Source organism: Clarias gariepinus, chromosome 5, assembly GCF_024256425.1.
Source record: "Clarias gariepinus isolate MV-2021 ecotype Netherlands chromosome 5, CGAR_prim_01v2, whole genome shotgun sequence".
Taxonomy (NCBI): domain Eukaryota; kingdom Metazoa; phylum Chordata; class Actinopteri; order Siluriformes; family Clariidae; genus Clarias; species Clarias gariepinus.
Genome location: NC_071104.1, coordinates 19,370,882 through 19,387,211, shown reverse-complemented (window position 1 = coordinate 19,387,211; position 16,330 = coordinate 19,370,882). Strand labels below are relative to the sequence as shown.

General features: G+C 38.7%; 1 protein-coding gene across 2 annotated transcripts in view; it reads right to left on the bottom strand.

Moving 5' to 3' along the window:
- Window positions 1-3,043: 3,043 nt before the first annotated feature.
- Window positions 3,044-16,330, bottom strand: part of slc49a4 (solute carrier family 49 member 4) — a 40,477-nt gene continuing 27,190 nt past the window's right edge. For both annotated transcript variants that reach the window (XM_053497193.1, XM_053497194.1), the window contains 4 exons: window positions 15,523-15,590; window positions 13,092-13,219; window positions 11,312-11,494; window positions 3,044-4,936 (listed from right to left, as the gene is read on the bottom strand). In XM_053497193.1, the coding sequence (XP_053353168.1) occupies window positions 4,821-4,936; window positions 11,312-11,494; window positions 13,092-13,219; window positions 15,523-15,590 (495 nt within the window). In that variant the 3' untranslated portion in view covers window positions 3,044-4,820. The remainder of the gene's footprint in view (window positions 4,937-11,311; window positions 11,495-13,091; window positions 13,220-15,522; window positions 15,591-16,330) is intronic.

Genomic DNA, 16,330 nt, shown 5'->3' with positions numbered 1-16,330 from the left:
AGAAGTGTCAACTTGACTGATGAAGGATATGAGCACATCATCCGGGTCTCATTAAGCTCCAAAATGATGGTTTGTGCTCCAGAAGGTTCCTTCATTCATCTCATTAGTGTGAAGTGGGCTTTCCAGGAATCAGAGCCAACACTGAAATGTACTAGATTCTCTAAGAATATTGTACAGACTCTATTGTACACTAGAATCACTTGTTAAAATGTGTAGATAAACTAAACATCAAACACAGTAATTTAACATCATTAGATCTTATAAATCTATTTGCTAACACACAGCATAAGCATATTTGATTACTAAAGTGATGTTCATAGAAGGGAACACACCTGGTGTCTATAAAATATTTAGGCGTATCATTGATGTGAGGTTGTTTTGTAGCTCTTGTAAAGATTGATAGTTAATTCTGCTAAGTAAAAGGATATTTCAGTCCAAAACCAGTTCAAAGTCTCTACTAGGGGGTTCAGATTTTCAACAAGATGATGAGCCTTGATATTTCTGAAATAAAATGGGAATGGTTATGGAAACACAAACTGAATATTCTTTAATAATCAATTCGATCTGCATTTGAACCTTAATGAAAACCTGTGAAATGAAAAAGGAATATTATAATTGCAGGACCTCTCCTGTACAGAATCCCACCGACAATACATTTTTTGTTCAGAAAACCTGCCTGTCACAGCTGCCAGGATGATGCTGTTCCTTATTTAAAAGCTTCTTCACCGTTTCTGGATTTAACACAGAAAAACAACAATACTTTTACGCTTCAACTTGGTCGGGAACAGTTTGCCAAGACTGATTTATTGAAACATAAAAACATAAAACGTGAAATTAATTTCAATGGGACCGGTTTGCATACTGTATATACCCGAAATGGAAGAAGTCTGAGATCTCCTGCCAATACTCAAATAGAAAATACAAAAGAAATTGCGGTGGGTGCATTTGAAGCTGCAAAACTAATTAAAGGGTGTACAAATGTCACTCGGACTGACAGTGACACCATTTGCATCAGCAGTTGTGTAACGCATTCAACAATACAATTCTTGTCAGAACAATTCTGGAGCTGGATGCTACCAAATTGCTTGTTGCTGAATGAAAATTCCCGTTTAAATACATGATCTTCTTCTATTCACTCTGTCGACACTGACATTCAAAAGTACCACCATCATCACACCCGGACAATTATGGCTAAGTCACTCTCAAATGCTTTCCTTTTTTTCTGTTTCTTTTTTCTTTGGAACTGTGAGAAAACACATCTATGGACAATTAAAATAGAAATAAAAACATATATGGACAATTAAAAAGGGGACCTACAAGACTTAAATAATAACACGTCTGTACTGGGATACATTACATAAAATAATAATTCTTGCAAAATATTTTGATTTCCATTCTTAACAGATTTCAGAGCTAAGAGGGTCATTATGGTGTGTGTCATGTACATCGCCTGGTGAGTTTTTCTCCCGTCTCTCCGTAGAAACCTTGATTAATTGCTTGCCATTACCGTTAAGCACATTTTACATAAACACCTTACTGTGCACAATCAGTTATTTCCTGTGCAGTGAGTAAGGCTACTGAGTACATCCATCCATCAGCCATTTACACCATTGCCAGGTGAACTGAACAACTTCAATCAATGATTATAAACCAGCAACTGGTGAGAGGATCATGATCACCCCAGGCTCATCTACACCTGTGAAGAACAAGGGCTTACCTGTCTGGTCTGATCCCACAGAAAAGCCAACATAGCACAAATTGCTGAATAGAAAAATTGAAAGCTGGCTATCAGACATTCAGTGCATTGCTGTGTACAGGGCTTAGCAGGCAAAAAAAGTTTAGGGTTGTTGATCCAGCCTCCAGATTCCCAGAACTCAATCTGACTCAATCAGCATTATGGGATGGGATGTGCTGGATAAACAAGTCTGATCCATGGAGGCCCCACTGTGCAAATTATAGCACTTAAAGGATCTGCTGCTAACATCCTGGTACTAAACACCACAGCACACATTCAGAGGTCTTGTGGAGTCATGACCTGAGGAGTCAGAGCTGTTATGGTGTCACATGGGGAACCTGAAACCTGGGTTCTTTTAATGGTATGGCTGTGCGGTGTATTTCGGTGACATTACAGATATACAGAGACGAGTGTTAGCATGGTGAAAAATGTTGGCTGTATATTTCACAAAGTTCCTTTGTAGAGTTCCTCCCTCTTAAATAGACAATTATTGTGCAAATTTTAACAGGTTGAATTCCACCCTAGATGGCATGCCAGCACTATGCATGTATTCACATTCACAACTAAAGGCAATTTAGAATAGCCATCAACATATGGGAAAGTTTTTGGACAGTGGGAGGAAAGTAGAGAACCTGGAGGAAACCCAAAGAGTCATTGATAAATTATGCAAAAGCCAAACCAGACAATATTACAAGCTCAAGACTAAACTAGGCACCTTGAAGCTGTGAGGCAGCAAAGCCGTGCAACCACATCACCCATGTTAATGGGATATTTCATATCAGCAAATTTTAGATAATGTAATTAGATATTTTTATTTTAAATATTTTTGAATGGCTCATCACTATTCTGCTTATCACTATATGTGTATACATTAATTAATTAAAGGCTTTCAAGAGAAAAGTGCCTAGATCCTTATGAGAAAGATCTAATTAACATTACTCCTAGTCCTTTTGGAAGGCGTCCAGGACACTGGGCAGAGCACTTCAGTACTGTTGTCTCCAGAGCCTATGACACAATCCATGTATATTCCCTGATATCAAGTAGTGGGTGTAGAAGGTCATGGAGTTCATACAGGCTCCAGTACAGTGAGCTCACTGATTCCCTGCATGGTTTCACATCAGGGAATCATTTCTGTTCAGTAGTGAGCAAGCAGCCTCAGAGGGTTTTTATCATGGTACGAGTCTGAGTACCGTCATTATGGTGTAAATATGTCAGACAACCTTTTCCTCATGCGCCTCAGACAAACTCTAACCATTTGCATCTGTACACATCAGCAGGTCAATACCATGGAAGAAAAAATGAGGCTCATTCTTTCAAAATGCATTTTTAATAAGGTGCTGAAAATCACATACATATACAGAATTTCAAACAAAGACGAGGACAATAACATCCTGATCCCTAAAAACCCCTCTGATTAATATTTAAACAAGAAACAGTACATGAGCACTGGGTGTGTCTGAAATGCAGAGAGAGGGGAACAGATTGCACAGGTCTGTTAATTAAGGCAGCCTTTTACAGTAAGTTAAGACATAACATTTTAGTACATAAAAAGACGTAAAAATCACATCCAGGCAAAGAAGTGCAGGATTGTGCTTTCCCATAATCCTCTGTGCACCACTCTGAGAGGAGGCATGGGATGGATTTAAAAAAAAAAAAAAAAAAAAAAAAAAAAGAATTCCTCAAAACAGACAGAGGGCAGAAGACAAAAGTTATTTCACCTTATAGCCGCTAAGGTGTCGGCTACGATTTCCTTTTATGACTGTTACAGTAAAACAGTGCTTCAAGTCCCTGAAAAAAAACAACAGATCCATGAGCTGGGTCCCTCTGAAGACTTTCTGGAGTTAGTTATTGCATCCCCTCTGTATGACAGTTTTACACTTCCTCTGAAGACCTTCTTTAATCTGAACCATGGGACTTATTAGGCCAAATTACAATTTACAGAAAGTTAAAGAATACCCCTGAAGTTCCTTCCCAAAACACGCACTTAAAGTAGGTAAGATAATAAAGAGGCTACTCAGTGAACCTACAACTACACCGCCAACAACTCGAGTCAAACATGTTGTAACTACACATGTAGTGTCTTTACATCACTAATAAGATGACCTAGGCCTGTTTTTAAATATATTATCCCTCCTTAAATTTATGGCTATACTAATGTCAAGTACTTAAACTGACATATAATCCATTAAGCATGTCTTTATCTGTTAGTGTTTGGCTTCTTGAAATAAATAAAAAGCTTCTGCATAAATTACTGAAAAACCTTTGGCACATGCTCGGGTGTACATGCACCATTGACAATTAATAACAGCTAAAACAACAACAAGTCTCAGTACAGTTGATGGCTACTCTGTGCTTGCAGAAGCTTTTAAAGAAAAACATTATGCTCATAAAGAAGATTCTTTTTCCTGTACATATGTAAATCTGTTCTGGGACAGAAACCCCCATGATTTGAAGAGAGACCTTAAAAAAACTTCTTGACAATGAACTACACATAAGACTACTTCTTCAATCACAGGATTTAAAACTGAGATGCTGAAGACCTGAACAAGAAGAACAAATCATTATGCATCTGCATAATAATAAGGTAAGAAGAGGGAAAATGAACAGGCGTAAAGGAACATTTAGGCCATTTCTTGATGAGCACTGTTACAGATAAGTTACAGTACTACTTCCTTCACTGGTTATGTCATAGATATGAATAACACCAAACTACTAAGTCTTTTGACAGCAGATGACTGAGATTATAATTACCCCTAAAGGTCCTGTTCAATCCCTGTAAAGGCCTGGGAATCTCTCTACTGGAGTTATTATTAACTTCTTTATTAGTATCAACACTCATGTAATGAATGTACGTCAACACATCACCATTTGTTCAAGTAAAAGACATATTAAAACAACCAAAATATCAAGTACACATAAAAAAAAACATCCACACTACTATATCACCAGTAAGGTGCTTTCTTCATTTCATTTGCTATCACAAAGCAAAGAACACAACTTCCTCACAGAAATCTGAGGAAGATTATGCAATGTCTGTCTCCTTTATGAAAGCAGGTGCCAGTACAGCTCAGTCATTTTTTTCCACTCAGACTGATACAAAGACGTCCAGATAGAGACGATCATAGGATTCCCTGAAGAAAAGAATGAGGAGAAGACTGAAGAGGCAGGAACCTGTAAGACACCAGTTCAACCAGGAAAGCTCTGAAACAGAGAGAGGGAGAGAATGAGAAAAAGGAGTGAGAGAGGAGAGTCAGACCAAATAAAAAGGCACAACATATACAGAAGCATCTCATTTTATGAAATTCAGATGACTGATGTAATTGAATGCGCTTCATATAAAAGTTTCATTTAGCAACTTGCGTTTTAAAATTTTGAACAAACGTTGTGAACATAATTAACTAATTATGTTAATTACACTGATCATTTTGTATTTTGAACAAAACTAAGGTTGCATTACTAGCATTAAAAACAACCACATCGACATACACACGCACACATGAAAAAAAAAGAAGAAAAAGAAAATAAAAATAAAAAACCTTGGGCATTAGGCATGAGTAATCCACCATGTCATCTACTAGTACTGGGGGCACAGTTTATTTTATTATCATGCTGTCAAACTGCATCTACCAGACACAGACACGCTCAGACCAGAGAGAGCTCAGAGAAAATTTGACCTCATAAATATATAATTACAGAAGCCAGGTTTAAAGAAAAAAACACATAAAACAATCTGGATATTAAAATCTAGTCTGCACCAGGGTGCTAGTGCCATAAAATTGCAAAGCTTTTGCCATGCAAGTAACGGGTTCCAAACTGCTTAAAGATGTTTCAATAACTTTTTTTTCTTCTTTACTTTATAGTCTGACTTTGTATTCCTGGAAGTGATGTGAAGATCTTGAAAGTATGTTTCGACCTCGAGGGTTAAGTAAAACTCAATACAATACTTCGAATACATTTTCTATCGAACAGAGTCCACTGCCAAACCATGAAACTGAATTCTTCTACAACTGAGCTGTTAACTTTGTTTATTGTGCTGGTCAGGCTTTTCAATTCACTCTGCCAGTGATCCATTCATAGCAGCATAAAACTTTATTTCCGCACTCAATCATTATAAATAAGTAAATCATATTGTGAAAATTGTCTGTATTGTTCAACAGATAATGACCGCAATATAATTACTCACTCATTTTAAACAACCACAGTTTATTAGCGCAACATGAAGTTAGATTTACAAGGAGATTAAATAATGCTTTAGTGAGTTTTTACCTTTTAACCTCTGCCACTTCATTAAATATTTCGACTCTCACTTAAACATGAGAGATGAAACAGACCTTGTACAGTGTATAACAGACAAAATGATACTACAGTAAAACACAACCTAGATTCCATTTTGGTTATGGTCACTTAGACATAATTACAATTAAAATCAGTGTGGAAAAAGTCACCTAATTAACTCTATTAACTCACTTTTTTTTAGTTAATATAAAGCACAAAGCTAATATGCTATATTCCTAACTGTGATTCTGGAAATATTCATCACTTAATTTTAATGTAACTCATGAAACAGTTGAATTAGCCAGAAGAAAGAAAAAAAATCTGAAAAGCAAGAAGTAATCTTTTGAAGTTGATGGCATGTTCGCTGCAGAAGCTACAGATAACAGGAGACACTAATAACATAAATAATATGAGAACAGCTTCTAAGGTGTTATGCACACACTCTGCTCTTGACAGACGAAGCCTGCATTATGAGAGTAACTCCCGCGGTAATTATGAAGGTCGCCCATAAAGGAATAATGCACATGCTAATTAAAAGCTCTTTAATTTTATTTTAAGTCTTTTATTTTAATACATAAACATAAACTAAATGAAAAAAGGGGACAGCAGGACTGTTGCCAAGCCTTTGTCGTAGCATTATTGAGAATAAATTAGCCGGTGTCTGCAAAGAGTGCGCAAGCAGGTCTGTAGACACAATGCATCGAGCACCTAGCAGTGTCAGCTCCTGCTCAATAAAGATCTTCCCTAAAAATATCACAAAACAGCTTAAACTCACAGCGCCTTAGGACACAGGAGAGTGCATGTCTTAATTCAATAGAGGAGCGAGTTTTAATTTGACGGCTTTGTGAAACTAGATAACAGGTTGATCAATTGCCTCTGAAGAGAGAGCTGTAATCGATGGTGGAAGGTGAAATCCATGCTGGGTCAGCTACTGAGCCCATTTTGAGCAAATGATATGATTTGGGTTTGCAGCACAGTCCATATCAGCAAGAGAGGGGAAAAAAAAAAAAACAGACATAGAGACGGCGTGTGCCTGAGAGGAAGGCGAGACAGGCAGAAGTGTACAGACGAGCACCTCTGCAAATGCCTGCTCATTAATCAGGCCTCACTAGCCGTTCGACAGCGCGGGCTTGTGGTGGCAGGTTAATGGAGTTGTGTTTACCTAGCCGTTTTATCTAAGCCACACGCCTGCCCTGGTCTCATCAATTTAAAACCGAGAGAGGCAACATTAGATGTACGACAGTCACAGCGAATGCTAATGAGCGAGCATATAACCCCACTCACACATGAGCAATCCAATCAGATGTTCATAGATACTCGAAAAGCCCAGGAGCGGTCAAAACTCAGCCCTCCAGTGTTAATGGAAATCGGAGCACTTCAAAAACTGAAACAGTCGAACCTTTCTGTCAGGAACAGTCTCTGGTAAGAATGCATTGATCTCTCTAGTTTCTTACTTTCTCCTCAGCAATCACAGCAGAGCAATTATTTCCCCTAGTCACTTAAATTGCTGTTATGTTTTATCCCTGTCGTCTCATCACGTTATACCTGGTGTCAGACGTGTAGAGATGTTGTTATTAAGACATCAATTTAGACTCTTCTGTCCAGGGTCTTGTGGGGATTTGACACGATGAAGCACAGCACAGAAGTGACAGCTTGAAAGCCTCCAAGCAAAAGTACATCAGAGTGGACACATAAGCCCTCGTCAGGAACAGTGCTCAACTTTAATACACACCTCTTAGTGCTGTAATTATTTCCAATCATAGCCCAATCATAGCTCACACTCACAGTAAGCTTAATGCTTTCAAACACTGTAGCGCAGCATGTTGCTAATAGCTAGCCTAATTATTAGTAGGCATGAGCAATGCTGCGGTATGTGAGGGAATTAACAACCAGCTTAAATACACAGCAGTGACATGGTTACACACGGTTACTCTACACAAATCTTGGTGGTTATTGATGTCTTCACGTGACACAGTCACCAGCTGAGCTTCACAACGGGCAGGTGAACAGAACTTTTAAAATCCCCAGGCTGAATCAGAATAAAACAAGTCAGGTCTTTGTTCAAAGATAATGACTAATAATGCATTCAGCAAAACGGAAAAAAAAACCAGGATGACCTTGGTAACATGGATTTTTTACACTGCAGTGTTTCACTTTGTATTCCACCCACACTGACGAGCACAAAGCAATGAAATCAAACGTGCAAACAAATTTTTTTTTCATCCTTAAGCTTTCACACTCAAGGTGAGCGACCAAAAATGGCACGTGTCCTGCTGTCTGGATTTCTGTTTTAATCAAACGAGGAGCTTCATTGGGGTCACTGAACAGTGGGGGAATTCATTCAGCATTTGCATAGTGTGTGTGACTCACACTGGTGACAAGAGCAGAAATAGGGGTTGTTAACTGGAACAAAACCACCAGGCTAAGGATCAGTGCAGGTTTGCAAGTAGTTGACATCCAGCTGGAATATAAAAGGGAGGATTTTTAATCTGAGCCGGTACAGTTTAGCACTTTCTTCTCATCTGTATGAGCAGTAAGACTGATCAACCGACAGATGGATGAACAGCGGAACTGAGAAAATCATCAGTGATGGTTTATCAACTTTTCTGCACGACTGACAAGTTAAGAGTTTGCACTGTGCCAACTTGGTGTTATTAATTCAAGGAATGTTCAGGGAGATCTTCAATATTTCTTACAAAGATTATGTTTATCAACAATCCATGCAAATTATCAATTTGCTAACTGACTTTCATATTAATGTTTACTCACTAAATACTCGTGAGTGTTAACTGCAAATCCATCTACCATTATAAACAAAAATTAATCCTACATGGAGGGCAAGTATCTATACAGTAAACATCAACTTCTGCTTTATGCTTATATAAGCTCTAAATAAAGTCTGATCTTTCTGTGAGCGTGCTGTCTAGCAGCATTTAAAAGAGAAGCTTTATGAATCTCATTTTGTGTCCCAGGAGTGATGTAACCAAAATGTGTGGATGACAGACTGCATAGCAAAAAAGAAAAAATAATAAAGAAAAGAAACAGTTTGACAGTTGAGGAAAACAACCTGTGTGAGGGTTTCTGATGAAACAAGGAGTAATCCACTTTATAGTTTAATGATCAGGACTCAATCCAACTCACAGGTACGGACATACACACAGCTTTGTTTGGGAATGATAACAGAATCAGATTAGAAAAGCTGAGCTCAGCTAATCTCACTGATCACGCTCTAATCTTCTCTGGAGGATCAACAGGAAGGCAAAAGCTTCATGAGGAAATCCATCACCCACTTCTTCATGCTAATCCAACAGGCTCTCAGATACGCACATGCGCGTACAAGGACCTGCACGCGGATACGCGCATGGACACGCGCACGGACATGCCCGCAGGAGGTCTCACGCAACCCACACACAGACACAAACAGAAACACACATACTGTACAGACCCAATCACACTTACACAGACACACACACACTCCATCCAAGGGATCTCTTAGCTGACAGGACTATCAGCACCGTGTGATGGGGTCTGTTAGAAACATGCTGTTTCTGGAACGTCATCATTCACTGTTTATCATCGACCTCTACAGGTATCAGTAGAAATTAGAAACAGGGTTGAACACAGAGTTTTCCCAGCATTAATGTATATGCATGAGCATCTGCCATCTGTCAAAAGCCTTTAGGATGAGGTACAGTCTACAGACCAGGGTTTCGTGTCACAAAGCTTGTTATAGAGTACGGTGCCTGTGTATAACCTATGTGAGCAGCCAATTCCAGCTGCAGGGAAAGATGAAACGGAGCTGAGATATTGGGCTTTCACAGAGCTCTCACTTACCTATCTACTCACCAAGAGTAGTATATCAGAGAGTGTTTCATCAATATTCAACAGATAGATTCTATTTACGCATGAGGATCCCTGTCAATCCCTCAGCCCTTTTTCATCACCTCAGCTGATTGACTTTCCCCATGTGCATAACCTCATGCTGGGAGATAATCACCATTCAGGAGACAGCCAAAGGCAAGTGGGACCAAGCTAACTTTTATTTCCTTTCATTTTCAGTAGGATGCCAATATGTTCCTGGTTTCTGATACTGGTCCAATATGCTGTATTATTGTAGCAAAGCTGACTCTCTGCAAACTCTTAATAAAAGGGTGGTGGTGTCCGGTGAATTTGCTTCTCACACACACGCACAAGTGGCATAAATATGGCAGTAGATCAGAATGACAAATAAGTCAAATCTGATACGAGCCAGGATTTCAGATCAGTTTAGTCTGTGATATTGATAAACAATATGGAGTCAGTACAGTAACTTCTATTGCAGACCCAATTCATGAATACACACACTGACAGTAGTTACGCCACTTCAGTTTACTAAACATTAAGCAGCTTGACTTAAGAAGCAGATCCTCAGCTGTAGCTTTTACAGTCATATACTTTTATGTAAATTATTTATTTTAGGGTAATTACCCAAGAATTAAAAGAACTGTCACAAACTTTTCTGGATGTTTTTAATCCCTTTGCTCTGCCTAGTCTGAGAAAAGAACTGATAACATAATAAAAACAGAAATTTTGAAGACAGACATAGATTGTCCCTTCATTCATTCATCTTCTACACTACTTATCCAGTACATGCTCTCGAGAGCCTGGAGCCTATCCCAGAAGATTTTGGGAACGAGGCGGGGTACAGACTGGACAGACAGGACCATACTACAGGCAATTTGGGAACATCAATTAATCTATTAGGCATGTCTTTGGACTGTGGGAGGAAAGCAAAGAACCACTACAAATGGATAACTTATTCATAAACACTATTCACTAATGCATAAAATGTCAATGTTATCACTACTCAGTCATGATGGTTGCTTATCTAGACCTTAGTAAGGGATTGAATTTAACCATGCAATCACAAATTTTCATATTTACATATCTGCATTCTGCCAAGACACTGGGTCTCTATAAAATCTCAATTCATTTGTACGTCTGGATTTCCTCTTCATCAACATCAGCATCATCAAACAGAGTGAAAAAAAGTCATTCCTCAGTTACTAATTAAACCTAGTAACAGTTTCCAGGCACTAAACCACTAAAATTGTTACCCACTCAAAGTGATTTTCAAGCTTTCTTCCATGCCTTGGTAACACACCCAATTATACAGAGCAGTCAGGAGACTATATAATAAGCTGAATATCATAAACTGAAACAACCTGTAATCTCTATAGAAAAAGATTTGTTTGCTGTAACCTGAAACATACAATGACAGCTAATCTTTAGAGTTGATTATATGTTGTAACTATCATTTACCTGCGATGTAGAAGGTGAGAAAGAAAAGGAGCAGGCCAGTGAAGAGATTGCTGAGGAAGGTGACCACACCACAGGTGATGCCCTCTGGCACAGGGTAAACCGTCTCAATGAAAAGCTCGAAGAAGATGGGAATGCTGCTGTTGATGAAGATGCCCAGCAGGATACAGGAGGTATAAAGTGTGGCTAAGGACATAAGAATTCTTTAATTATCTTCAGAGCTCAGTATAATGCCTAACACACAGGGGGCAAAACAATCCATTTAAAAATCCATTTAAAGAAACATACCACCAACCCACAAAATGTAATCAGCAGTAAAACATAATTAAACCATCATTTATCCTAATGTGATGTTCATTATTGCTTACACATTCATATCTACCTACCTACAGACACATATACCTACATACATACCCTGATCATCCCTAACATTAACATCACCGCCAGGTAAATGGAATAACACCGATTAACAATTTTATACCAGCTAACTAGTAACAGGATCATGGGAATCCATGGCTTATCTATGCCCACAAGCATCAAATGGCAGTCCATCTGGTCCATAGCATAGAAAATGCAGCATAAAGAGAGATATCATAATACTTCAGAATATAGCTTCAATGTCTGCACTGGGCTTAGCAAAGCGTTCGAGGTTGTCAAATCACCCAGTTTCAAATCCAATCAGTTATCCATAGACCCCACCCCACAACCCACAAGAACCTGCCAAATCCTGGTGCCAGACACCCCAGCATACCCATAGAGGTCCTGTGGAGCTATGCACCAACCTAGATGGTTTTCACGGTTTTAAGGTAATGGCTGTGAACACCTGTAAATCATTACGTTCATGCAGCCAATTATGACCCAGCAATGCTAATAAAATATAAATAAAAGCAGCCATATACAGATAAAAAAAAAAAATCAGCAAAATTTCATTTTATACATCAGAATGTGCTTGCAGTGACTTTAACTTTGGCATGCTGGTCTCATAAACTTCTAATCTTCGGGGATTTTCACACACTGCAGTCTCTAGAGTTAATACAGAATGGTGTGAAAAATAGAAAACATCAAATGAGTGGAACTTCTGTGGATAGAAATACTTTGTTGAAGAGAAAGGTAAGTGAAGAAGAGACTGGCTTGAGCTGGCAGGAAACCTATTTCTTCAAATAACTTTTTATAACTGTGATGAACGGAACAGAATCTCAGAAGGTACATGCCATACCTGAAGGATGATGTGCTACAATAGCAGAAGCTGAGGAAACTGAGGGTTCAGTACGCATGCATACTGTACAAATTCAAAAACATTACCCGGCCTTTATACAATGCTTAACTGTGTTCACTGTAACAGAATTGCCTCTCACTGACTTTTTTTCATTTTAAACCATTCTTGCTAAGCTTTCATGACTGTTGTCTGTGAAAATCCCTGAACATCAGCAGTTGCTAAAAATACTCTGATGTTTGATGTGAATATTACCTGAATCATTCGGTCTGTATCTGCATGATTTTATGCACCATGTTGCTAATATATATATATATATAAAAAACCAAAGCCAAGCAAGAGATGATTATGGATGTCCATGTTTGAGCTGGCTGATCAAAAGGGCATATGTTATATCAGACCTGCTTGTGTGGATCTCAGTCCCCGCTTCCCTTCACTGAGCTGAACCTAATGAGCTCCTCTGGATCAGCTTTTTTAATGCTCCCACAGCAGTTTGCATTCACAGCTGTTTGGCACGGACACACTTCCACACAGCATTGCGAACAAAGGTTGTCTTTGTTTTTCGGCTACCTTTAGTGGAGGGTAGGTGAGTCAGTCTGGTCAGGCAGGTGAGTGTGAACCAAGTGGCTGCCAGTGAGGCTCCAGCCAGCATCAGCACCGCGATCAGCTTCAGCATTCCTCGGATATAGTCAGCAAACCTGCAACACAAACAAGTAATCAGATGAGAAGAGTAAAGGACTCTTCTAATCTAAGGAGACGTTTTATCTTTTAGTTTTTTTGCTTATCGCACATACAATAAGAGATATTATATCTGGTAGCTTTGCCAGAGGAGCTCTAGTTGAATTTACTCACACCTTCAAACAAACATAAAAGTGTCTGGGTCAAAAGTAGTCAGCAGTTCTTTCTCCGCTGCTCCTACTCACAAATACATTTTAATTAGCACCTCTTGTTTAGATGTAAGTGTCTCAAGGACATTTCTTTACAAAGCTTAAGTAAAAATAAAAAACATTCAGTGAGGAAATACCTGAATTTAAATCAGGTCTTGCAGACTAAAATAAAATCCATCCTGTTCACAATATACATGGCAGAGCACAGGCATAAAAGTGAGAAAGTATAAAATTAATTAGAGAATAAAGACCTAGCAGATGCCTTGGGTAGTTATCAAACTGCACACGCTTACAAAATGTATGATGTAGAACCACTGTAATGATTAATGTGAAAGCTAACTATGTGCACTAATTGGTTAGGATTACTGTACTTCAAGTTCTAATATTCTGCATGATGAGGAGCAAGCTATCGTGCTGAACTGGAACTTCTCAAGCAAAATGTTATCTGCTACCTGTTCCATCCAAAGTAAAATCTAATTTAGTTTCTTAGTACACCCATAAACTGTCATTTTATGCTTTTCTAATGGCTTTGAATTGTTCATCAGTATGATTTTTATGTCAGCATCTTGCCAAAGCATTGTCTAATTAATGAAATGGCATAAAAATGTTGAGAGGAATAAAGTTGGTCTGCCTGCAGAGAAAACACTCATAAATGATGTCATATGAGGAAAAAACAAGCTCACTTGGTGGGAAAGACCAAAACCAATTAAGTCAAAGACCATACATTTACTAAACTCAATTTACTGTTCTTTTCTCCTTGTCCTGGCTAATAGAAACTGAAATTTTAAGTTCAGCTTACCATTGATTAAACACTCGTCAGATTGGTAATGGGCCGCTGTGCGACGAATGCCACTAAGCGTTTCTTTCTAAGAACAGCAGTGTTTCTCCTTACATGAGCGGTCATGGGACAATTTAAAGTTGCAGGACTGTTCATCAAGCATCTCAGCGTGCTCTGCGCTGCACTACATGCTAATTGTTCATCTGTTCTGATGAATCCTGCCATGTCGGTGAACATGGAAATTTCTTTAAAGGGAACAGGATCTATTAAAAGCATCTCTGGAGTTGAATCAATTAAAAAGTGTGGGCAACACCCCTGGAGCTCAGTGTTAATGCAGCCATTTTTCTACAGCCAGAACATGGCCCCTGGGCCACTTACACACATTCATGCATTTGCATTACGATTCATGGCAGAGAAAAAACACAGAGGAGTTGTACACTGTATCTCATGGAGACCCATTGATGGCATGTCGCCCTGAAAACGATCAGTAATGGGACCACAAAGGAAAAGGCTGCCAGGAGGAAGTACGAGGGGCATCTGTTGCTTCTCCGACGCCTCCCTCATGCCCTCCCGACAGAGCCTTCATTTAGTGCTCACAGACGTTGCTTTTTTGCACACAAGCACAGACACTATCAGCGGTGCATCTGGCTACTTTAATCAGTTTTTCTGACTCCATACCCAAGCTGCTGTACACCGTTTATTTAAATATTTAATATTTAAGTATTTTAGAGAATCCAATCATTAAATGGTGTAAGCTCTAGATCACTGTTTTTACTAACTGTACTGTTGCCTCAGTCCTAACCCTAGACTAAAGAGTTGGCAACTGACTGACAGAAAGAGTTATGATTTAATTTTCTTAATTACAACCTTTTTTAAATGCTGCCCATTGACAGAACTGCTGACTGAATCCAGCAAAAAAGTGTTTATTCATCAGTACTAGTCAGATCCCATCCTTTCTTTTGTAGACAAAGTTCAGTCCATCCGCACTAGTGCTTATCCATCAGGCTTTGCAGCACGGCTATTTCATTAGCATTTTCAGCAGCCGTTCATCACAAACGTGATTTCAATAAATTACATTGGAGAAAATTAATTAGCTGCAAAGCCTGGGAGAATCAAAACGGTCAGGAAGGAGGGAAAAAAATATGCGCTTTTACAAAACAGTGACATTGACAGAACAACACCTTTCAAGGTTGGTGAATATACAGCGACGTGAGTCATTTATCTCCATACAGCTCTGACACAGGAGATTCGAAAGACATGCTGTATGATGTACAGAGCTATTTACATATGACCTCAAATAACTCACTCCTATTTAACGTGAAGTGTTGGTGCTTACCTTGCCATGGCTACGCCAAATACACAGCCTCCGACAGTAGACCAAAAGCCTATCCACCCTGCATCTACCTGTTACAAAGGATTAGAATGGAGGGAACAAAAAAACAAGAAAGAAGAGAATTATTCATTTGTTGTGATGCAGAGGCTATGCTCATTGAAAGACTGGTTGCAAAATTAAACAGGGTGCCTGTCTTCTGAGAGAACATGTCAATCAGGTGGACATCAAATTGTCTGACTGCATTTTGTGCAGCATGCAATGACTAGAGGGAGAGCTTTAGGCAGAACAGATGTCATAAATCAGACAGTGTAGTGATGGGCACAGCTAAGGTCAAGCATGTTGATAGTGATGTATCAGGGGTTGTATTTCAAAAACATAAAATACAACCTAGACATATCACAATAGAGACGCTTCAAACCAAAGGTTCAATATAATGTCGGTCAAACTGTCCAAGAAAAAAAAAAAAAAGCACTAAGCATTCTGTAAGTAAAGAATATAGTGTTTAGGTGCACCACCAATTAAATCAAATCAAAATCAAGATTTTGCTTCATCATCATGTGTATGTACAGTACTTCCCTCAAGAGACAAGGTCATTATCTGCCTTCATACATTTGATTTCACAAGTGCAAAACAATACTTTATTTCAAAGTTAGCATTTACACTAATTAGTCAGGCAAATAACATTTGAAAATCATTTAGCTGTCGGAGAGCAAATAAAAACACTTAATGTGAAAGAAAGAAGTAGATTAATGGCTATATACGAACTGCAATGAAAAAGAATGAGATTTGTGGTGTGTTAAGTGTAATTGTG